This window comes from Abramis brama, assembly GCF_963993115.1.
Source record: "Abramis brama genome assembly, chromosome: 12".
In the NCBI taxonomy this organism is placed as follows: Eukaryota; Metazoa; Chordata; class Actinopteri; order Cypriniformes; family Leuciscidae; genus Abramis; species Abramis brama.
The window spans coordinates 16,677,350-16,703,082 of record NC_139974.1 but is presented as its reverse complement, the minus strand read 5'-3'; the positions used below and the strand labels follow the sequence as shown (position 1 = coordinate 16,703,082).

Below are 25,733 nucleotides of genomic sequence, written 5' to 3'. Positions count from 1 at the left end.
TGGTCATACAGAAAAAAGAAATATAAAAAAAAGAATCTGTGATATTTCTACTTTTGTATGTGTCCACTTACAATCAAATCAAAACACTGTGCTTTTGTAAAATAAAGAAAATAAACAGGGTGTGCGTTCTGCCTCTCTGTCGCGGTGAACTTTTTTTTCTTGAGCACGTCTATAAACTGAAACAAAACTCAGCGAATACTTGTCACACATTTATGAGCCATATACCTTTATAAACATTTAAATGTATACTTTTAAATGATCGGATTCAAACTGAAAACAAATATTCTCTTTTTAAGTAATTTGTATAAAACCAACAAGATGTCCAGCTTCTCAAACGCTTCCTAATTATTTTTAATTTGACCACGCCCACGAGCGCAAGAGATTCACATGCAAATCTCCACATGGAACGCGAACGCGCTCATTACCTCAACAACAAAACACGAAAAAACTTCACAAGTCTCTGCTTTTCGTCGAATTTGAAAGGCTTACATTGGATTTACCTCAGAAGAAGAAGAATGCGATTTGAAGACAAGAAAGATGTGAGGTAAGAAATTCTTACATATTAGTTTGTTATTGTTGCATACATTTCACATTGCAGTTGAACTGTTGCTAGATATATGGTGAATATTATAATATTTAGACCCGTGTTTACTGTTACTGTGTTTGTGGATATCTGCTCAAACGTAGATATGTATATGGTAACCATAATGTTTTATATTTGAGCGCGATCGCGTTTGAATGTATCATATTTTGGATCGTGATCGCGTTTGAATGTATCATATTTTGGATCGCGATCGCGTTTGAAAAGCAAAACACACCAAACGGCTTCATGTTTTTACTATTATCTCATTTCATATCATCATAACGAATGGAAACATTTGAAGTAACATGATAATCAATATATTTTTCTCTAGCTTAGTTGTTACTGAAATCTTTTGGAAGATTTATAGGCTGTTATAGGTTATTGTTATTGCCGAACTTCCTGTCTTCTTTAACCCTTAATCAGTGTTCAAATAGGGTTTACGTTTTACAGAGCAAATGCATAAGGAAATATACATTTCATACATCTAATATATATATAACACTTTTTAAAGTTTTAGAAAATATACATTACATTAGGACATTCTCATGCTGAGAAACGGCTGAGAAAAGACAAAATATATATATCTAATTTTTTTTTTTTTTTTTTTTGACATGGAATAACTCAGAAAGGAAATAAGGACTTTTTTGTGAAGTCCCTCTACATGTGAGCTGCATTTGGATCAAATTTTGTGGTGATTGCAAAAAGTTATCCAAAGTTACAGAATTTGGAACCAAGATAGCATTTTTGTTCAGTCCTTGACACCCCCTAATGGGCATTTTTAAAATTGTTACTCCATGAGGAATATCTTGTGATAAACACAATAGATTATGTTCATTTTGGGCTCATTTTAATTGTAATAATATGCTGTATAAAGTGATGTGACATTTTCAACGATCTGTGAATGTTTCATGAGCTGTATGATGTTTTTGACACATTGCAGTACATAGTAAAAAAAATATTTTAAAGATTATGAAAAAGAAATTCTATTTATCAGCAAATATCTCTAGGAGTATCACTAAGGAGTTAATCAAATTGGCTACATTGATTGTAAACTTCAGACTCTAAGCATTCAAATGACACCTGTTTTGAGTTGATCTATGTAGTAGTTTAGAAACAAAAATGATTATTATTTTTTTCGCAGCTAGGTGTCGCCTGCGGGTGGTACAATCCGTTTTAGAGGGACTACAAAGCAGTCGTTAAGAGTTGATCAAAGTGTTTGGATGTATTAAAAAGCTGAGATTCTAAGCTTTAAAATAATACCAATTTTATATATAAAAAATATATATCAAAGTTGTGAGAAATATATATATCATAAAGTTGTGAGGAGAAGTTGAAGCATCAAGTGAAAATTAAATGAGTCCCTATGGACCTCTATTAGATATATGTGGTCATTGCACTTTCTTTCTTTAACTATAATTCCTAAAGTTTTTCCACAAACCTGCAGATGACAGTATTCTATCCCTAACACATACAGCAGTGTCCAAAAACTATTTAGATTTAATTAAGATCATCATTTAAGTGATTTTTTCACAAAAAAAAATATTTTTCATGAGCCACTTTATGGCGTAGTGAAGTAATTGTGCAGTAAATAGGTAAAAAAAACTACTAAATATCCACAAAAACACAGCATAAATGTGTAGTTGAGAAGTAAAAAAAAAAAAAAAAAGATATAAAGTTTGCCATGTAAAAAATGTATATTTCCTTATGCATTTGCTCTGTAAAACGTAAACCCTATTTGAACACTGATTAAGGGTTAAAGAAGACAGGAAGTTCGGCCAACTATGGTATCTATGGTATCTAAAATTGGTATCCATGTTCTTGGCATGACCCACGGAATCTATTAAGACCAGTTTAATTTAGGGGTGTGCACGAATAGTCAAATATTTTATATAAATAAAAATACTATTACATTTTTACTAAGTTGGTTTGCTGGCCGTAAATGCAGTGAATTTATGATAAATCTCATGCACTAAAACTTGCAGTTATAATTAAATGCACTGGGTGGCGCTGTGGAGTGCGTTTAACAAGTTTATTGTATTTGATCACATAATGCTTTGAATTAGTTTAATGAAAATGATCTTACAAAATGGAATTACTTTTGATCAAATGAATTAATGAAACTGAGTTATCATAATATCACCACCACAATGACAAAATCACATGAAATCCAAACACCAGTCGAATGAGAAAAGACAGTCCATCTCTGCATTCACGACAGGTAAGCGTTATTGTACCCTGAGTTAGCTGAGAAGATAACTTATCTGATAGAAAAATTGTTGTTTTATATTGTCGAGAGGACTCTTCCTTCTCGTTGCACGTGAGTACTACGGATGCCCAATGGGCACACAATACATCCACATAAATTACATCCCTCTTCTTTTAGCTTTTTGTTTTTCTTTTCATTTGCATATAAAAAAAAAAAAATCATAAACATTTAGTCTGTTACCAAACCAATAATTTTTTTACTATAACTAGAAACTGATAAACTATCCTAACTATGTAATCTGAATGTAATACATGGAACATTTTCAAAGACTCAGTACCATGTATATTGAAACTCAGTCTCTGTATCTCGCAGGCATTCTCACTAATCTTCCATATCTGGTACGGTATGATTTCCTTTGGTTATAATGAGAGTTATCATCAATGTGACACTTGGGAACTTCCTTGTCGTGAGTATCAGACACATTTTTCTGTAACTGTTCTACCTCCTACAGACCACTTGTTTCCATGACGATGCTCTTGTCAAATACTGACTTATGTGTGTCTTTTGTTTTCCTTAGATGTTTGCGATTCCTCCTGAACAGGTTTTCATCTGGTGTTCTGACCACAAAGGATCTTGGATGCTCTTGTTTCCTTTGGACTACAGCAGGTTGCCAAGACTCTTCTTTCTGCATTCTGATCCTCTCTCCAGGTTGCAGATCCAGTAAGAGTTTGTCTGCCTGTCATAATAGAACTTTTGCTTTCTTTGAGCTTTCTTTGCACTTCTTTCATGACATTGGATGCTAGCAGTGCAGATGACGTTGGCAACTTTGTCTTGAGACGTCGCCCCATCAACAGCTGTGCAGGAGACAAGTCTATCCCTTCTTGGTGTGCTGCGATACTCACGTAGTGCAATATATGCATCACTGTTGTTACTTTGTGATTTATTCAACAGATTCTTTACAGTTTGCACAGTCCTTTCTGTTTGACCATTAGATCGTACGTAACCAGGACTGAATATTATATGTTTGAAGTCCCACTTCTCAGCAAGGATAGCAAACTCAGCACTAGCATATTGAGGTCCGTTGTCAGATACTACAACATCTGGAATCCTGTGCCTTGCAAAAGACTTCATCTCCAGGATCACTCCTCGGCTTGTAGTGTCAATGAGCTTTCTAATCTCTGGATATTTTGAAAAGTAATCCACACACAACAGTAACCCCCAATTTCCACCAGATGCGTAACGGCTGCGGAACGGCTCCGCTGCGTGACAGCTCCGTGTTTCGTCGTCCGTCAATACCCACCAGGTCCGGAGTTGTTGCGGAACGGCTGCGGCCATGACTGACAGCTGAAGTCACGAGGACCCACGAGATCTCGCTAATTCACGTATGATCGCGCGATATGTAGTTTCTATAAACAGAACGTTATGACGAATGGTATATTATGACGTTTTCAAGGTGTAGTGTAGGGAAATATGATCCGCCATGATCACGGCGTATTTTATTTTGAAAATTAACCGGATCTTTTATTTTGTTTTGTTTTGTTCTGTTTTTTGCTCGACTTCCTGTCCTGCGCACTCTGTCCTGTAGTGCTGCGGAGCTCTCCGGCATCCGGCAAAAATAGAAGCTCTGCGTATCTGCTCCGGAGGGCTGCGGATCGCCGGAGTCGGAACGCAGCTGTACCGCATTCAGTGGAAATACACTCATTGACTTTAATGGAAACCTATTGACTCCGCCGCCATGCCGGAGCCGTAACGCAGCCGTTACGCATCTGGTGGAAATTGGGGGTAATGCAAACCCTTTATGATTAAAAATGTCTGTCCCAATCTTCTCCCATGGTCGTCCAGGTAATGCGTGTGGCAGCAGTGGCTCTCTCTGGTTGTTGTTTTTGTTATCGTTGCAAACCCTGCATTTGGAGACTGTCTCTTTAATATGTGCAGACAAATTGGCCAGTACATTGGCCAAACTGCCTCTTGTTTTGCACTTCATGATTCCGAGGTGAGACTCATGTATTTTGCTGAGCATTTCTTGTCTAAGCTGCTGTGGAACAATGAGCTTATTGGCCTTGAATAACAGACCATCAACATAGATGATTTCCTCTCTGAACATCCAGTAAGGTTGAATTGATCTTGGTAGCGCCAATCTCTCTTTCGATCAGCCATCACTGACAGCGTTCTTTAATGCTTGGATCTCTGCATCATCTGCTGTAGCTCTCTTGAAAACTTCCAGCTTTTTCTCAGAAATAGGAAGTTGTGATGTCACCCAATTCATCTCTAGTTCTTCTCCCAACAGATCCTCTTTTTGCTCTGTCAGATAAGCACGGCTCAGAGCATCATCAATATGTTATTCTTTCCCAGGTTTGTACGTTACATTGAGATTGAACCTCTGCAGACGTAGAAGCAATCTCTGAAGTCTCAACGGAGCTTGAAGTAATGGCTTTCTGAAGATGCTTTCTAACTGTTTGTTTTGTTTCTCCCAAGGTTTTTTTCTCCATTCTGTCACCTGATGGAGTTGTGGTTCCTTGCCACTGTTGCCTTGGCTTTTGATTTGCTTAGTTGGGGACATTTAATATTCAACAATATTATTGATCTGCCTTACTTAAAGTGGATGATGACGCCAATTTTCTTCTAGAAACAAAATTTGTTGTATTATTTTCATGTTATCACTGTGAAGCTGCTTTGATACAATCTGTATTGTAAAAAGCGCTATATAAATAAAGGTGACTTGACTTGTTTGTGGTCACTTCCAATTGTGATTTATTTTCCATACACATACTGGTGGAATTTCTCACAGCCATATACTATGGCAAGCAGCTCTTTCTCTATTTGTGCATATCTGCGCTGACAGTCACTCAGGGCTCTAGACCCATAGGCCACTGGCCTTCCTTCTTGTAAGATCGCCGCTCCAATCCCTTCAGAGCTTGCGTCCACCGACAGTGTTAGCCGCTTGCTGACATCACAGAACTTCAGCATTGGACTGTGAGCAATTATCTGTTTGTTTTTCAAAACTTCTCTTCTGAGCATCTTCCCAGTGCCATACTGTCTCTTTCTTCAGCAATTTTCTCAAAGGTTCACTGATATCAGACAAGTTGGGGATACATTTATATTGAACCACCCCAAGAAATATTTGCAGCTCCAGTTTGCCCTCTGGTGTTGGTTGCTGAATTACTGCTTTAATATTTTCTTAATCTGTCTTTAGTCCCTGAGCATTGAGGATGTGCCCAGTGTATTTGATTTCTTTCATTCTGATTTTGCATTTGTTTCCGTTTAATTTCAGATTATTTTACCTTGCTCTTCTCAATAACTGCATCAGTCTTTGATCTTACTCTTCAACTGTGTCTCCCCACAGTAATAGGTCATCAATGATGTTCACAACACCTTCCAGGCCTTCTATCATTTGGGCAATGGACCTTTGAAAGAACTCTGATGCTGAAGAGATCCCGAAGGGTAAGTGAAGAAAGCGATATCGTCCAATGGGTGTGTTCATTGTGCATATTTTTGAACTCTCTCGATCCGGCTTGATTTGCCAGAAACTTTGATTTGCATCAAGTACTGAGAAGTACTTTGCATTTGGCATTCTTGAGGCCATCTCTTCTACAGTTAACATTTGATAGTGCTCTCATTGTATTGCTTTATTTAGAGCTATGGGGTCCATGCGTATGCAAATTTTGTTTGATGTGACCAGTCACCATGCTGTTGACCCACTCAGTAGGCTCAGTTTGCTTTGCAATAACTCCCATATGTTCCATTCTTTGTAGTTCTTTGATGACTCTATCTCTGAGAGCTACTGGGATCCTCCTTGGAGCATGTACAACTGGTCTGATGTCTGTGTTTATTTAAATGTCGTGTTCACCGGGTAAGCAGCCTAATCCTACAAACAGATCATCAAACTCTTTGAGAATGTAATTTTTCTCAACTTGATACAGCCTTTTAACAATGCCTAGCTTTTGGCAGGCAGCATGTCCAAGAATTGCTGGTGCAACTCTCTCTATGATTTCAAATACAATCTTGTACTTTTGTCCCTTGTACTTACAGGTCAGCGCTTCTTGCCTAATGGCTCCATGTGGCCTGAGTAAGCAACTAGCTTGCAGCTTAATTTTTGCAGCCTTCCTGTGATGTTTAGTGCTTTATACGCATTCTCCAACAACACATTGCATTCGGCACCAGTATCAAGTTTAACTGTGACATTTCTCTTATTATTTTGACCTGCTCTTGAACATATCCTCACTCTGTTCAACTGTGTGCATTATTTTACTCTGACTCATATGGCTCTTGGAAGTGCACATTTTAGCGAAGTGATTTTTCTTTTGACAGTTCTTACATTTGTTCCCAAAGGCAGGACAATTTCTATATTCATGCTTGTTGCCACATTTGCTGCATTTCTTTTTTGTCATTACACTCTGGTCCGATTCACCATCTCATTTCTTTGGCTTCACCGTTTTGACTCTGTGTAGATCTCGTCGTTCAGCACTTTCATCTGACTTGATGTAATCTCACTGGCCCTACAGATGTCAATGGCTCGAGAGGTCTGCCTTTCTCAGCAGTCAGCCTTTTAATTGATCGTCTTTTATGCCACATACAATTCTGTCACAAATTAATGTCTGGAGATTAAAGTCGTGCAGATCCCCGAACTCACACTTTATTTCTCAGGTCTGTGACATAAGCGTTAATCGTTTCTGTGGGTCCCTGAGACTGCGTGAAGAACGCATGTCTAACAGTAAGTTTTTACAAGGTTCACAGAAGTCTTTAAACTTGTTTTTCAGCACTTGTATTTTGTCTTCTCCTGTTCTGCAAAGTGAAACGCGTTACATACTTTAATTGTCTCTTCCCCTGCTACATGCATAAACCTTGCACACCGCACCTTCTCGGATTTCTCAGCTATCCCTCGAATCTCTGAATCCAATTCTTCCAATTCTCAGAGAGATTTCCATGCAGGTTTAACGGCGGCGGCGGCAGCGGCTGTAGTTGTGCCATCGTAACTGTAAACTTTTATTCCTAAACTTCTGCAGCCATGTTATGTTTTATATTGACGAGAGGACTGTAGCACAGATGCCAGTCACTTTTTATTACCTCCATCCTTCTTGTTGCACGTGACTAGTACAAACCCCCAACGGGCACACAAAACAGCCACATATATGACATGATTGAGACATAAGCTTCCTTTAAGTTTTGTCGAGGGAGACAGATTTAAGTTATATATGGACTCGAGTGTAATATGTACATTCTGTATGATAATAGACACAGTCTGCTTTATTAGCATTTTCCCCATTTGTGCTGCTTGAGCTTAAATGCTTTTGTTCTTTGTATTTTTTGTTTAGCCTACACATATTTTTCAATGTTTTCAACTAAAAGAAAACCTTAAGATATAACTTAAGCTTGTTGTGTACATTGCCTAATCGTAAGTTTGTTCAGAAATGGTGACAAAAACTTGATGAATAAAACATCTTTCTCGTTAAACGTAATTTAAAACGAATATTCAAATATATTCAAATATTTTCATGAGCCCATATATTCGAATACAATATTTTTGAAAAATGCCGATCCCTAGTTTCACTACAATAGGCAAAAGTATAATTAAATAATAATGTTTTGAAATTTCATTATAATTCTTGACCACAAGGTTGTGATTTTTGGTCAAACCGTTCTGAAGTTATAAGCAAAAATAGCTGTTTTTCATATCTCTTAACCACTAAGTGGGACTGCGTCAAAACTGTGCAGGTAACATAGCTCATGGATGTCATAACACACACCAAGTTTGTCAGAATACGCTAAAGCATTGTGGAGGTATGGCCTCACGTTCATTTTGGCATGCTCTTTGTCAAATTCGTTTGCGAGTTATTCGAGATCGGTTTAGCTAACCAACTTGAATTCCGAACCATCCAGGAAAAGTTTGAAAAAGATTTTTAGGAAAATTCAAAATGACAGAAAAATTATCATAATGGAAAATTACGTCATAGGGAGCAATAATCTTGAGCCAAGGAATCAGAGGACAAATAACTTTGTTTCTAGCCCTTAAGTCCTGTTCACAGCCAGCGACACAATGCGACATGATCCCATTAATTTTTTTAATGGAGAGCTGGCAACTTCTGGCGAAACAAACGACAGTGATCGTTGCCAACAGAATATAAGCGTGTCAAGAGATGCGAGTCATAGACTTTAAAGGGACACTCCACCCATTTGCACTAAGCTTTGCATTGTTAGAAACCCAGTCATACTATTGAATGGTCGTGCAACACTCTCATTTTCCCCTGAGACGGGAGAAATCCGTTATTTACCTCTTACACTTCCTCCCACAATGACGCAAAAATCGTCATTTTGTGTCATTGTCGGAGGAAGTGTAAGAGGGGGGGATTTCTGTTGAGACTACAGACACTCGTTCCTCATCTTTCCCAGGGGCGGGACCCGCTCACGCTACAGACCTATTACAGATCAGTGGGTGGGACTTTACTCTCTGAAACTGAAAGCAATATCCTCCATCTTGTTTGAAGCTAAGCTAACAGGCGCTGTGGAGACAGATGTAAAGTTATGACAATAGCGGAGGAGAGTACTCAATATGATATAGAAGAAGAGGATTTCGGAAGTCTGATGCTTGAATCAGGTGTTTGTGGCTACCTCTACAAGCCGCATTATAGCGAAGAGCAGCCGAGGCAGAAGACCTGCCTGCCGCGGATGAGGAGCCTGGACTGGCTCGAGTTAGGGCGGACTGGTGGCGCCGGTGATCTCACTATGCAATTACGAACACAGAGATAGAGTCCGTCTGCGGCAAAGAATTCCAACAATGACAATTTCTCCTGGACGAAATCTCTGAATCAGACGAGGACACGGACGTTTGTGGTGTGAACTATCCTAGTTTCACGCCACATATGTTCTGACTGAACATCCAGGTACCATGCAATAATTCACCTTTTCGAAAGAAATACAAACGAGAAGTAATGCACTAATGAGTTCGCCAACTAACTAGTGAAATGCATTTCAAGCTCTGGTGGTAGCTAGCCTTGTAGACGGAAGAGTGATTTCTCTTATAGGCAGATATGCGCTGTTCTGGATTAGTGGGAGTGGCTTGCGGAGCTGTGCAATGTGGTGCATTGTGGGAGTTGTTGTCTTTCATACAAATGCGTCCTGAAGTTATTTTTTGTCTTTCCTCGGTCACAAAGGCACCAAATTCAAAATTTATTTTACATTTCGACTACATATATGACCCACTTTCAATAAAAAACAATGTTCCTATGGGTGGAATGCCCCTTTAAGAGCAGGAGGATACAATAGGTGCCTATGCACCTACGGTGCTTAGCCTCTAATGACATGGATTTAGCAAATAGATTATATGACTATATTAAAGTAACACCAAAGCTGTATTGTCCTGTTAAAACTGTTCAGAATGTGAATGTTACATTACTAGAAAGAATGACAACTGTCCTCTTTCCAGGTCTGTGTTGGTGATTCTGTATGTTTGCAATGACAGAGGGACTGACTTGTCAAGTGCAGGGATGTTCCTCTTGGCCGTGATGGCTCTGAAGCGCAGAATGATGTGAATGCAGAGAAACACAGCAATACTGTCATAACAGTCTGACAAGTATGTTGACAGATTCTTCTAAAGATAGAGAAAAGAGGGGGGAAGAATAGAATGAGAGAATGTCTAATAAAAAACAACAACTACATTTTCACAAACTATTTAAAAAAGTATACTACATAGTGTAATTTTTGTTAGGAAACTACAAAACACTGTGGAAATATGGAACTTTTAGACCATGTAAAAAAGCAATATCATGTTTTTCCCTCAAAGATTCTGATACTGAGTGTGACTGTACCAAGAACATGCTGAGCGTTTTTCCCATGATGCTGTTGAACAAATCCAACGCAGAATTTCCAGCCACCATGAAGAAGTCAGATAAGAAGAGGAACTCTCGACAGCCGTTATCCAACAAAGCATAGTGCTGACTGCGGAAGAGAGTTTCATACGGGTACTGACAGAGACAGAGAGAGGTCAGTAAGAAAGTATACTGCTATAGTAATAAATGTAACAAACATAGTAATTATGCACAAAAATGTTTATGTGTAAAATACTATTTACAGATTAGTGGATCATGTTATAACTCAGTTATTTCAGGCTGCAAAAAAATCTGAAAAAAGTCCCATGAAATCCTGGTGGAACTGCTCATTAGAATGTTACTATAATATTTCTGTCTCTATTATATGGCTCAATGTAAGTCTATTGGATTTTTTAAATTGGTGTTGTATCCAGGGCTGTCACAATATCAGACTTTTCAGTACACTATTATTGGGGCCAAAATAATTCACGATAACGATATCACAGTATCTAAATAAAATAATAATAATGCTATTGGTTAAATTCATCTTTACTTTGTTTGTTATATATATATATATATATATATATATATATATATATATATATATATATATATATACACACATTAAAAACATTTTTTTTTAAGAATCACACCATTGCATACAAAAGGAACAATTACACTTAATGACAGCCAGTTTGAAATAACTTCTGTGAACTGATGTGGCTTTTAATCACAGAATGAGGCAGAAATTATATTATTTTATAGTATTCTATACAGTGATAAAGGCTATGTCGATTGGCATTGCATTATAAACAAACTTCTTCAAGATGGCTTGAAGAACACAGATAAACCATATGCGGTCACAATGGTGTTAATTATCTTCATGTTTAATCAGTCAAAATGTCTCTATCTGCATTTTATTCAGCTACTGCGATGGCTGGATGTCTGTCTGTTCCTGTTTTATTATTCCTATGAGCTCACTTGTGTACTTTCTGCGCAAGGGCGCCCTCCTGCATCGATTACAAATTAAACATGTGAGAGTTTACATGTGAGAGTTTAATCAGTCAAAGTCAAGTCACCTTCATTTATATAGCGCTTTTTACAATACAGATTGTTTCAAAGCAGCTTCACAATGATAATAGGAAATGAATGCAACAAAGTTTGTTTTGCCTATACAGCAGCTCTAGAAGAAAGTCATTGTCCAGCTTAAGTAAGTTTTAATTGATTAATTTCTGTTGTAAAAATCATGAGTTACTAACTTAGTAACTTAAGGTGTTGATTGCACAACACCTTTTTCAACTGAAAACAGAAAACTTTTAATGCGTTCTGGCCATTCATTTAGGCTGCCCAAATAGTTTTTCAAAATGCAAGTGTTTGAAAATGAGCTATGAAAACGATACCGTTATCTATGAGGCGCCAAGTAGGATTTAAATCAAACTTCGCTCATCAATACATACATAACACACGTGCATATACACCTATAAATTACTCGCATATACATGTATACTATTGGATGTTCAAAATACATATATGAAATACACGTGCACACTAATATGAAATCCATACCAATACATATTATGTTAGTCATGAATGCATATACACTTGTGAATAACTTGCATATACATATAAACTTGACGCACGCATACACCTATAAATACTCGCACATACATATAAACTGCCATGCATATACACCTATAAACACTCGCACATACATATAAACTTCCATGCATATACACCTATAAACACTCGCACATACATATAAACTTCCATGCATATACACCTATAAACACTCGCACATACATATAAACTTCCATGCATATACACCTATAAACACTCGCACATACATATAAACTTCCATGCATATACACCTATAAACACTCGCACATACATATAACTCGATGCGCGCATACACATCCATAAAACACTCGCGCATAAATAAAGCGTGGATGCGTGCTTTGTGTATATATGTATATGCGAGTGATTTCATATGTGGATGTGCGTGAACTTTTCAGTGTAAAAGGAAGTCATTTCAGCGTAACCGGAAGGCATTTCAGTGTAAAAGGAAGGCATTTCAGTGTAACCGGAAGGCATTTCAGTGTAAAAGGAAGGCATTTCAGTGTAAAAGTCATTTGTGTCATTTTGATAGTTTGTTTTCCAAGATAAAACGGCCCCTTTATTCGTTTTTTCGTTTAAAAAAAAAAAACACGAAAAAACGAGATTTCGGCTTGATTTTTCGTTTTTTTTTGTTCACAGGCAAAAAACGAATAAATGACTTCAAAATTCGTTTTCCACATGTGGGCGGCCTGACACGCCCCCTTCCGTCGATTGGTCAAGCAAGTCTGAGCATGTGACGTCATCAGTTGTCGTTCGGGTCTGTTCAACAAAATAATAGTCCTCTACTATGGCTACAGATTCTTAAACTGTACAGGGCAGGTCCTATTAGGCTTTCTTCTGTGCAACTTTACGCGTTTCACAGAAATCTTTACATCAGAAATATTCATTATTAGTCTGCCACCAGCCTGTTTTATTTAGCTGTGCGGAGTTAAATCTGTGTGGTGAAGCTGCGCTTGACAGCGCCGAGCGGGAGAGGCTCACTGACCAATGTTCAGTCAGCAGTCAGAACTTTTCTTTTAGACGCTCCGTTTTGACACGGGATGGTGATTGCAAATACTGTAATGCCAATCGGCTGAGGGTGGGTACCGATGATGGAGAAATACATTTTTACTGAAACTGTAATCATAGCCGCGACCCGCGAGAATGAGACAGATGATTGACAGGACGATAGCGAAGGCAATTAAAGGTGCTAGATAACTTCTGTTAACAAAAAAATCAATAAAAAAGTGTTTAATATAAGTGACTGTGTCTTTGTTTTATTGTTTTTGTTGTTTTTAATCAAATAATTGTGAACCACAAACTGAGCCTTCGTTTTAAAGGGCAATTTCCAAATATATTTTATTTATTTGTTATAATATGGGTATTTTATAATACAGCATAAATAAAAACAAACACACGTAATATGTATGCCTATAGGCTAAACACCACAGTTTTTTGGTTTTGTTTGTGTGAACTTTTATCCCCAACCATATTTCTTCATGGGCTCCACTCCAGGGGTCACATCAGCACCCCTATACTTCCCATGGTACTAACTGTAATTAACAGTATGCTGACCCAGTTTATATGTAAAATCTTTGGTATATGTAATCTATATGTAGGCTAATATCTAAAAACACTTTACAGTGTGATGGAAATAAACTTTTCTTAAAGCGTGTTGTAGGCTATATCACCACAGATTTATTGGCACCCTTCTATCTGTGTTGTATACTGTAATAGACAATTGTCCTGCAAAATGATGAGGTTTTTTGTAAGAAAAACATTGCGAGCAAATGTCGAATTCTTGTTTGAAATATAAATCAACAACGTAAGAGGCTTAGGCTTTTTTTTCTTTTTTTAAAAAAAAACGAATAAAGGGGCCGTTTTCTCGTTTATGCTTATTTCATTTCAAATTGGAAAACAAACTATCAAAAAGGCAGGTTAATTCCGTGTACGCACAAATGACTTCCTTTTACACTGAAAAGTTCACGCACATCTACATATGAAATCACTCGCATATACATACACAAAGCATGCATCCACGTTTTATTTATGCGCGAGTGTTTTATGGATGTGTATGCGCGCATCGAGTTTATATGTATGTGCGAGTGTTTATAGGTGTATATGCATGGAAGTTTATATATATATGTGCGAGTGTTTATAGGTGTATATGCATGGAAGTTTATATGTATGTGCGAGTGTTTATAGGTGTATATGCATGGAAGTTTATATATATGTGTGAGTGTTTATAGGTGTATATGCATGGAAGTTTATATGTATGTGCGAGTGTTTATAGGTGTATATGCATGGAAGTTTATATGTATATGCGAGTGTTTATAGGTGTATATGCATGGAAATTTATATGTATGTGCGAGTGTTTATAGATGTATATACATGGAAGTTTATATGTATGTGCGAGTGTTTATAGGTGTATATGCATGGAAGTTTATATGTATATGCGAGTATTTATAGGTGTATGCGTGCGTCAAGTTTATATGTATATGCAAGTTATTCACAAGTGTATATGCATTCATGACTAACATAATATGTATTGGTATGGATTTCATATTAGTGTGCACGTGTATTTCATATATGTATTTTGAACATCCAATAGTATACATGTATATGCGAGTAATTTATAGGTGTATATGCACGTGTGTTATGTATGTATTGATGAGCGAAGTTTGATTTAAATCCTACGTGGCGCCTCATAGTTATCATCTCCGTGTAAACTTCAAAAACTTAAATCTGTAAAAATGCCTCTAATGGTTCCAGCATGCACATGTGTATTACGTGTTTAGTCTATAGGCATGCGTGTTTGAATGCGTATGTGCGCAGGTGCATACGCTTTCTTTACAAAGTGGCATCGCCAATTACTTGTCTGGCATGTATAATACAGCGTTTTTAATAGTTTCCGCAGATCTGTGTGAACAGGTATCATAAAGCCTTTATGGAACATCCTATTTTGGGTAAAATAGACACTGCTCTCAAAAGATATTTGAAGTAAACATACAATAGTCCATAAGTTTTTATTCGAATGAGCACACAATTGGACTAAAAGCCCAGAGGGATGAAAATATAATAAAACACAGAAAGGTGTCAGCAGTTAACAGATAAATGTAACATTTCCGATTTCAGGAATAGCAAAATAATTGCAACTTACTCTTTGTACAGTGGCCAAATCTACAAGATAACAGAGGCAGAGGTGGATGAACAGGTTGGTGATTTTGCACCTTTAGCACTTCCTGTTGATCTGCAAGTCCTGCAGACTGGGGAGATTGACGAGTCACTTTCGCAGAATCCAAAAAACTTGAGCCACACTGGTAAGCTAACTTTCTTGGAGTGCCGGTAGAGTGTCTCGTCTGTCATATCCGACTACATGCTTTTACATGGCAGTAGCAGCTGTGCACAGCGCATCATGCTTGTCTGCATGTGTTTTATGACAGGTGGCAACCAGCATTAACGTGCAATACCGCCACCTACTGCACGTTAGGATGTCAACCAGATACTGGCACTGGATTATTTACGTCATCTATTTTCATATGTGTACTATTCATTTTAAATATTACAGTTATCGCCAATACCGGTATATTGTGACATCCCTAATTATCATGATAACTATATTTTATTTTTAAAGTACCATGATTTTCGTCAATAGCGGTATGTCACGACACCCCTAGTTATGTCTTATAACTAAGAAAAGTAATAGTGAACCATGATCTGAAGTATTATTCATGTCCATACTCCATAGCACATACAATGCTGGAAGAGTTTGCTAAAGCTGGAAGAGTTTGCTAAAGTTTAATTCTTAGGGATAGATTTGTTGAAATCAAGTATTGGTAGCATTAACTGTAATGTGGTGTAAAGCAATAGTGTCTCACTCTGGACTCTCCTCTCTGAGCGGCGTGTGGGATCAGTATGGGGCCCTCCAGCTCTGTAGGGTTCAGTACTTCCCCCCTCTGTCCAAGAGTGAAAATAGTGTTCCTACTCTTGAGAGAAGGCTTGGAGAAAAAACATGCGAAGCAGTTAAAGAAATCAACCACATTACAATGGTACAGAAAACAAATGCCTTTCTCTACCAAACTCAAAAGCAAGTATGTTTGTTGAATTTAATTAAGCATGCTAATTAAATTCAACTAAATGGCAGAATTTAAATTCAATTAAATGGCATGCTAATTCTATGTGATTGTGACTAGACATTAGTTTAAAGGATATCTTTTTTGGCTGTATCCTCTTCTCCCATCAGATCATCCTTGTCTGCAACATCTTCATACTGGCAAAAGGAGAGAGAGAAAGAACAAACACAAGATAAATTGAGACATATATTTTAGAAATAAATATTAGGGTCATGTCAAGCACAATATAGCACAGCCTTGAGTGTGTCTTCGCTTTTATACTGTATATTATAGTTTTAACAGTAACTTATCATAACAACTAAGGTTAACAATGGCTTTGGTATGGGTGCTCTGCATTGATCTTTTGAACAGTGGCCTGTTCCATGAATCCAGTTTTAGTGGTAAATTTGAGTTTAGTTTGAGAAAAATCTGGATTTTCAGGGTCAAGAAGGTGGATTGGTTTTGGTGCTGTTCTTTGACATGATAACTTGCGCTACACAGATAACCTGCTCTAGAGCAGATTTTATACTAGGTAAGATATTGCAAACAAAAACTGGACCAATCAGTGGTGAATAAAGTTACAGTGATATATCTGAAGCAATAAAGTCTGAATCTCTTGCTCCACATTAAAGCAGTTTATTTATTCATGTATTTATATTAATTTAAATATCTGAATGTAATAAAAGCTTTAAAATAAATAAAGCTGTTACTATATCGTGTGTATTTTCACATAACTAGAAAGCTGATTAATGGTGGATTAGTGCTGGAAAAAAAAAGCGGGATTAGTGTTGTGGCATTTTCATGTAGTCAAACTTCTAGTGGTAGATGAAGCTTATTTTGGCCAAAAACCACCCAGTTAGACAGGAAGTGATTGTTTAAGCAACATTTAAAGTGACCAGCCATAATTTGTTTGTTTTTTTACATGAGCTTTAGTGGTAAGTAGATGTTAAATCAGACACTACCCTAAGAACAAAGCACGTTATACATGCATGTACGAATAAATAAAGTGTCTCAATCAAAACTTCTAACATCTCTCAAAAAAGTGACGTCAAAAGTTGTAGTGGAACTTGCCGGTACAACCGACTTGTCTCCTGAGCTATAAACATGTATGTGCTGACTCCCGGAAATTAAGCAAAATCGGCCAATCAGATCAAAGCTTGCGGTTTTGGAAAGCTCTTGCCCTTTAAGTCTGTGAACTGTAGTGTACTTCCATGCCTGTCACCTGGACTTTCAGCAGTCTGCTGCTGTATGACTTGAAGTAACTGAAGTAGATTTTGCTCATGGTGTCCACATACTCGTCCCGGATCTCCTTTGCAACTGTCCTTTCATTGGCCAACAGGAACTGATAGAAAAATCTGTAGATGACCAGAAAAACATCCATACTCAGTATTGTGCTTCTCATTTAACAGAAATGAGGAAGGGCCATAGTTAAAAGTGGAGATAATATCTTAAACAGAGTGTAATTTATTAATGTTTCTAGATATTGTTTATTTCTGTTATGGTGTTTACTGTAGGTCAGTCTCAGGAAATGGCAGTAATTTGTATTAATTTTTCATTTGTGAAAGGCTCTGCTAAACTCAGATTTTTCCAGCTCTGCCGGAAAGTACCAGGGCCGTAACTGTCTACTGGACTACAATAGGGGTATCATGTGTGACCCAAAACTTTTAGATAAGTGGTCAACAAACATGAGTTATGATTATTAAGAATTAATTAATAATCCATGACCTTTCTCTTTCAAGACATTTTAAAGAAGATCATTTGGGGTCTACTATTACAGAATTGAAGATTCAAGTAAAAAATATCTAACAAGAGTTTTTGTGTACCACTGTTTGAATTCTGTATACTATTAATAATAATATTAATAATAATGAAAAAGTTTCTCCTTGAAGTCAGAAACAAACCTTTGTTTTAAAGAAGTAATGTCACAGCATAATAAGGGTGAATAGAAATGGCAGGGACAAAGACCAATTCTGCATTCTTTGAGAAATGTTTTTGCTTTTATTGAATATATTATAATATATCATATTTGACAATAATTCTTGTATGCAAACAAATATGTGTAGGGCTGAGCGAATATGGGTAGAACTCGTTACTGCCCTAGTACTTCAGAAATCCTTTTAAAAGGTATGCATGTGAATTAAATGTTGCACAAATTAATTTAGTCTATCTAGTGCAAGGGATTCATCAATATGCTGATTGAAGACTGTTGTGACACTCCAGGCACAAGATGGTTCTGTCTGGAGAGACAGAGTCGTTTGCACCTCAATGATCTGTACCATTTGCTTCACAGGACATATGCTTTCAACTACAAACTGTTTCTTTACTAGTGTGTTCTAACATGTAACTATCATGTTTGGTCTCATCTGACAGCTTATAAACTGAACTGAATGGTGGTGAATTTAAAATAGATATTAAAGTATGCTAATGTACAATCTGGTACTATTGCTTAAACATGCATTGAGGAGAATATGTTAATGTTCTTCTCCCCCTCTTGATCACCACCCATTTGCCTCATCTTTTGGTTTCCTGTCGGTCAGTTTCAGTGTTGGTATTTCACTCATCTTTAACAATGCTTTGCTCAGGATATAAGAAGGAAAGATAACTGTTGATTCTAGGAGAAAGGCATTAACCCTGCCACTTCCGCACACCAGTGCGTAACCTCATACTATGAGAAAGGCTTTTATTTTTCAGTGCATTAAGTTTTCTATACAGTATGTTGTTCCTTTCTACTGTCTGTATATTTAAACATGTAACTTAATAAATAACTTTGCCTGCTTTAAAGGTTTTAAGAATCTTTCATTTTATCACTGATAATGTTGAAAAGCTAAAGTGATTATAACTTTTGTTATCTAAACGTTCATGTTAAATCAGTTCTAAGAAAGACCTTTACCTTTAAAGAATAAGAGGTTAAAGAATAACAACAACAACTTTAATTGAGCCAAATTAATTATATTGGAGTCAGATAAATAACTGAATTATGCACATCATCCTTCCAATTATTGGTTCAAAATAGCAGCGTAAGCTTCCAGCCTTACATATGCATCTTAACCGACACAACTAATGAAAATCTGCATTTCAGTAAATTAGGCCGTTTACCCCTGGTATTAAGATCGTTTTGGTCGATCGGATCACAGGTGAACGACGCTAAATACAGGTGTAAATGGGGTTTTGAGCTTGTCCACTTTTGACCACTTCCAGAGGTTGTCGAAAACACATTCGACCAGATCGCTTGCGTAGTGTAAACACTCATGTGGTCGAACGTGTTCGAACACCCACAAAAGACCACCTACTCTCCGCCTACTGACCTAATGCTTTCGGCAAGGTCTTGTGGCTATCAGAGCAAAACCGAAAGCTGCTGCCCTCCATATGTTTTCCGTCATCGCTGGGCGCCTACATATGTAAATTGCGCAAATTTATTTTGTCTAAAGATCTGAAAAAACCCATACATTTACCCGCCCATAGACCATCCCCTCGAAGAAATCAGGACAGAAGTGGTTGAAAGTGGACAAAATTTTGTATTTCCAGATTGAAATGTCTCCCTCGTCTACTTGTGATCCGATTGACCAAAATGCATCTTAATACCTGGTGTAAACAGGGCCTGAGACATTTAGCATGCGAGGACAACTAAATATATAGTTGTGTTTTTTGATGTACACAATCTCATCACATTCATTTCACTTGGACACACAATTTCTGAGAATAACCCTTGTGCTGGTACTGAAGTAATGTTATCATGCAACTTTGTATGATTTGATTGTGAGGAGTGCATTTTGCACCTGTACTTGAGTAGTGTGTTCTGAGGGATTTGGTAGTTGGTCATGGGCTTTCTGAATGAGTAGATCTTCTGTAGGATGAACTCACGGATCTTTGAGACGGCCTATGAACAGAATCAAAACAGATACATTCAGCAACAGAAAACTGAATTACATTAATTTTGCATGCATCTCTTATATCAAGAATGGGTTATACCAGTCAATCTTTGATTTGCTCTCACTTTAATTTTGAGGCGATCAACGATGTCCTGTATATCAGAGCAGGCGAGGGTCTCTCTGAAGCTGAGCTCTTTAGCAAAGTTGATCTTGTTGTTAAGCTCGTGAAGCTGCTCCAAAAACTCCTGCTCTGTTACAGGACTGTCTAGAATCACACTGCAACACACATACAGTTCGTCAATCTGTGATTTAAGAAAGTAAAGCAAAATCTCCCTGGAACAATACGCTCAATATATATCCTTACGAAATCATGGTGCTGGGAACGACCAGTTCATCAACCAGCTGGCTGAGCTGACTGCGGACGGCCTGACGGTTCTTCAGCCTCATGTTCATACTGACTGACTGCTGCTGCAGTGTCTGAATCTCACTGCTGATGGATGACAGGTCGCTCTGAAAACTGCTCAACATGCCTTCCATACGCTAGACAGAAAAGAAAGCAGATGCACAGTTCAGGTCAAATAGCACCACAGCTGAACACAGAAGAAAATGTAGGCAGCTTCAAATTCATCTGTCCAAATTACAGCTCTAAATGTGCAGTCACATGTTTAAGTCACAATTTTAAAGACCCCCAAACACATCAACGACCACATCAACATTTTTGACCAGTAAACTGCTGTCCTGAAACTGAATGTCCCTTTCCCTGATTTATGAAATATTACCTGTCTTCGAATAGCATTAGCAAGTAGCAAGATTTGATTATCATGATTTTGCTGGACTAATACAAAAATGTACTATTAAAACTCACATGCACAAACACGCACTGATATTTCAAGCCCCATGTTCCTGTTTTCTTAAGATATGCTGTATGTCAACAAAATAAGAAAACTGTGCTAGTAAACTGATTTCTAAAAAAAATTTGGCCCCTAAATGCATCTGAGGTAATAGCATATAATGGCATTCTCCAGGACTTCTATTATGAGTAAATACAGTACATTAAAATATAAATACAAGTGATAAATAATAATATATTCCAAAAATTACTCTTTAAACCATGCAGCTTTTTTTCTTAATTATAGTTTGTATTATTTTAAACTTGAATGAGTTTCCTTGATGTTTAGATTTTTGAATGGTAAAATATCTTTTCACAATATGAAACTGCAGGTCATAGTTTGCAAACCACAACAGCTAAAGTCCTACTGTCCACTAAATACACTCACCTCCAGTATTGAGTCACAGGCTGTGATCTGGTTGTGTAAAGAGGCAATATTCTGACTCTCTTTGATATCTACACAAGTGCTACTGTTAAGGGTTCTTTATTAATACCCATTACTGTTTTAAAAAAGTCTTAATTACTGAACCATAAACCATGCTTCATGTTCATTGATACAAGAGTATCAATAAAACTGAGGAGAAAAAAAAAAGATGGTTATATTTTAAGGTGACGTAGTTACATAGTACTTATGTAAGTACAGAATAATATTAATTAACTACATGTACCTAATATAGAGTTACGGTTAGGGTTTGGTTTAGGGTTTGGTTTAGGGTTTTTACTTGGAACTACGCATAATTTAATGTCATCACTATAGTAAGTACATGTAGAAACGTGTAACTATGCCACCTTTAATTAAAGTGTTACCAAAAAATATAAGCAAAATCATTACAGGTTACTGCATCAATATGAGAGTGAATCTCACAAAGTAGTCAAATCAACAGTCAAGTCAAGTTTTTTTTCTTTTGATTTCAAACTACTATAAAGCCATTAAAAACAGCAGTATGGATACAGTCTTTGATTGATGCTTGTTCAATTCGCTGCAGCTCGGTCTCCACCTGCTTAGAGTACTGCCGCAAATCCACACCCTGTTCCACAAAAAAAAACAAAAAAAACATTAACACATAATGATGATCACACACATATCATCAGCTGAACTTTCATTTCACCGTCTTGAGCGCCTCTTTCACCAGATCATCCTCCAGATTAGCTTGAATGTGAACTAAGAAAGGACAAATGACAGAGAACTTATTAATGCACGATGAATTAAGTTTATTGGCACTTCCCTTACTTAAGTGATAAAAACTAAAACTAAACTCACGGTCCACCTCGTCCAGAATGAACTCATCTGTGGTGATGTCCAGATCACCCAAATTTAGTGGAGGAACCACATCAAAGTCTGACTTCTGCCAACACATTACAAAGAGAGACAATCATCACTAAACAGTCGATCTTGCTGATCCAAGCATTAATGCAGATTCAAAAAGCGTTAACCTGAGAGGAGGAGAGCAATATTAACAGATCAAACCCCAAACAAATTGATCACTAAGTGTTCAACCCTGCTGCCACTCTACTGAATATCATGAGCAGGGAGGGACCGGCTGTACGGACCATCGGGGCTTTGAGACCAGTCAAGTTATATAGAGAAATATGTTTTAAACAAAAGAAAATGAGGCAGGCCCATTTGAGAAATGTGGAGGATAATTTTTCATATTTCCAAATCATATATTCAAGTCCTACTGCTGTGGCCAATAGTATTGGCACTGACATAAATGTTGTTTCTCAAAGTTTGCTGCTTCAGTATCTGTAGATTTTTTCCCACGTTTCTATGGTATACTTGAAAACAATGATAAGCATTTCATAAGTTTTAAAGGCTTTTATTGAAAAACAACAATCAATATATGCAAAGTGTCACTATTTACAGTGTTGTCCCTTTTTCTTCATAACAATTATATAAATTCGCTCTGGCATGCTGGATATAAGCTTCTGGGCAATATCCTGACTGATGGCGATCCATTCTTGCTGAGTTGATCACAAGTTGTGGGCTTCGGTTTGTCCACTCACTCACTTTTTGAGGATTGACCGCAGGTTTTCTATGGGTTTAAGATCTAGGGAGTTGCCTGGTCATGGATCCAGTATTCCAATGTAATGTTCTCTGAGCCACTTCATTATCACACTTGCCTTGTGACATGGTGCTTTATTCATGGCAGTGTTTTTGGGCAGAATTATGAGACAGCCCACTCCCTTGAATGAAAAACAACCCCACATATGGATGGTCTTCACTGTTTGCACGATGCAGTACTCATGGTAGCAGAGACATTTTCCAGATGTCCCAAACAGTAAGAAACAGGTTACATCAGAGAAAATAACTTTACACCAGTCCTCTGCTGTTCAATTCCTGTATTCCTGTATATATATATATATAAATAAAACCACGTGCCAAAACAAAACCGACCTGCCAAAGCATGGACCTCTGAAGGTGTCCTGTGGTCTCTAGCACCAAGACGTTAGCAGGAGATGCTTCAAGTCCTGTGGGTTTCAAGGTGGAGCCACAGTGGAACGAACTTGTTGGTCCAGCACATCCCACAGATGCTCAATTCGATTGAGATCTGGGGAATTTGCAGGTCAGGGCAACACATTGAACTCTTCATCGTGTTCCTCAAACCATATCTGAATATTATGTGCAGTGTGGCAGGGTGCATTATCCTGCTGAAAGAGGCCAATTCCACTGCTTTATTTGCAAGCAATTATTGCAGGTGCTTTCGACAATGGACAGGGGTATCATAGGCACTCTGATTGCTTGGTCTGCAGCTATGCAGCCACATACAGAACAGAGTGTGATGCACTGTATGTTGACACATTCATCCCATAACATCATTAAAATGTTGTGTGACTTGTGCCACAGTAGACCTTCTGTTGCATCAGACCAGACAGGATAACCTTTGTTGCCCTGTGCATCGATGAGCCTTGGGCGCCCTGTTGCCGGTTTGTGTGTTGTCCCTCCTTGGTAGCCTGGCAAGCCAGACCCACATCAAGATGTTGGGTCTGGGAACTCACCATTGGCTCAATTGGGCTCAATCCGAGGGGGCGGGATAAACGATTGTCTTTCAAATTCCCTCTGCACGCAATAGGATAGCGCTACAACCAACCAGAGCGTTTTCCCACCAGCGGAGCTAGTTAATAGATTAAACTTTTGCCGTATCTGGTCAGCAAAACTATGAACACATCTTCCTTTTTTAAGAATGACTTAAGTGCCGTTCTTTGTTCTTTGTCTCAAAGAAAAGCTTAACTCCAAGTCTTCCAGAGTCGCGGCCAAAGCCGATTCGAAAGACCACTGTTCACCAGCAGCAGCAGCCATTCTTTGTTTTCAAGTAGCAGGTAGCAGGGAATTCACGCGGAACCGTCGCAACTCTGTCGTCATTATGTTAAGCCCGCCTGCCGACTCTATACACGATGTGATTGGCCTGACTAAAGTTTGTTTTTTCCAGCTCGAAAGCCAACGGAGAGTTGTTAGACCACCCTAGCTGCAAAATAAAATTTGCTGCCGCTAGGGTGCGTCGAGATTTCTAGGCTACCTCCTTGGACCACTGTTGGTAAATTCTCACCACTGCTGACAGGAAGCAGCCAACAAACCTTGCTGTTTCAGAGATACTATGACCCACAGTCGCCTTGTCATAACAATTTGGCCTTGTCAAATAAATACTTATTTGTTTGCTTTCAAATTGCACAAGAGAAATACGGCTATGTAAGCGCAAGTTTTTAGGCTAGAGCTTAAATGATATTAAACTACTATAAATAATACTGAATATAATATATATTGCTAGTTTATTTGCTAGTCCACATAATGCCTGACTTCACCAGTATATTTAAAGTGTATTATTTTACTTGATATGCACATTTTTTTATATTTCAAAATAACTCAATCATGATACAAGCTGTACAAAAAGTGTTCAAAAATAAAAACAAAGTTACTTAAGTTTTGTCGGCATGTTCAAAAAAATGTAAAGGTAATTTATTGTTAAAGTCATATTTACATATGAGGAACACAAATGCCACGAGTAGTGTATAATTATAGGCTATAGTAGATATACTACACATACCAAAGAAAAATGGCAGAAAATAAGAAAATAATCAATGATAAATAACTCTAAAGAACAGTGCACAGAAGAATGACAGTATTTCCTGTTGTTATGTGTCATGCCAACTTTTCCCAACGTTTCAATTTTAACATCTGATATTCGAGAGCGTTATTGTGTGGGGTTTGTACACATCACTGCACTGTCACATGATCTACAGGATATGACATTGAAAATCTTCAGATGTTGGCTGAAATAAAGACCTGCATAGGCCAATAACAGTCGCGATCAGTAAAACAACATTCAAAGGAATTATAATAAATATGATAGTTAATATAAAAACAAAACAAAACAAAAAAACAGCATGCCATGTCTGTGTTATCTCTATTACGCTTTTACGGGTAAAAATAGCAACATACTCAGTGAAAAATATCACGGATGCTGCTATAATATAAAAGAAAGTCATCACCTTATCCTGTAAATACGCCATCGCACCGCTCATGGAATCAACGGGTGTGTTTATATGAACAGCTCCAGTGATCAGCGCCTCCGCCATGGCGTATGTAGTTCACAAAAACTACAGCTCCGTTCAGTATTTCAGTCCCTCCAGTCATTAATTCCCCCAAAAATGACACACTGTAAAATCATAAGAAATCTATTTAC

At 37.6% G+C, this 25,733-nt stretch overlaps 1 protein-coding gene across 1 annotated transcript in view; it reads right to left on the bottom strand.

The window, feature by feature from the left end:
- vps52 (VPS52 subunit of GARP complex) overlaps window positions 1–25,692 on the bottom strand; it is a 35,544-nt gene extending 9,852 nt beyond the window's left edge. The window contains exons 1-13 of the mRNA XM_084130213.1: window positions 25,540–25,692; window positions 22,316–22,400; window positions 22,164–22,216; window positions 22,007–22,082; window positions 21,443–21,510; window positions 20,530–20,705; window positions 20,291–20,441; window positions 20,073–20,173; window positions 17,519–17,651; window positions 16,397–16,454; window positions 16,063–16,196; window positions 10,592–10,747; window positions 10,256–10,374 (exon numbers count right to left, since the gene is read on the bottom strand). Coding sequence (XP_083986339.1) covers window positions 10,256–10,374; window positions 10,592–10,747; window positions 16,063–16,196; window positions 16,397–16,454; window positions 17,519–17,651; window positions 20,073–20,173; window positions 20,291–20,441; window positions 20,530–20,705; window positions 21,443–21,510; window positions 22,007–22,082; window positions 22,164–22,216; window positions 22,316–22,400; window positions 25,540–25,626 — 1,397 coding nt within the window. The 5' untranslated portion in view covers window positions 25,627–25,692. The remainder of the gene's footprint in view (window positions 1–10,255; window positions 10,375–10,591; window positions 10,748–16,062; window positions 16,197–16,396; window positions 16,455–17,518; window positions 17,652–20,072; window positions 20,174–20,290; window positions 20,442–20,529; window positions 20,706–21,442; window positions 21,511–22,006; window positions 22,083–22,163; window positions 22,217–22,315; window positions 22,401–25,539) is intronic.
- Window positions 25,693–25,733: the final 41 nt, after the last annotated feature.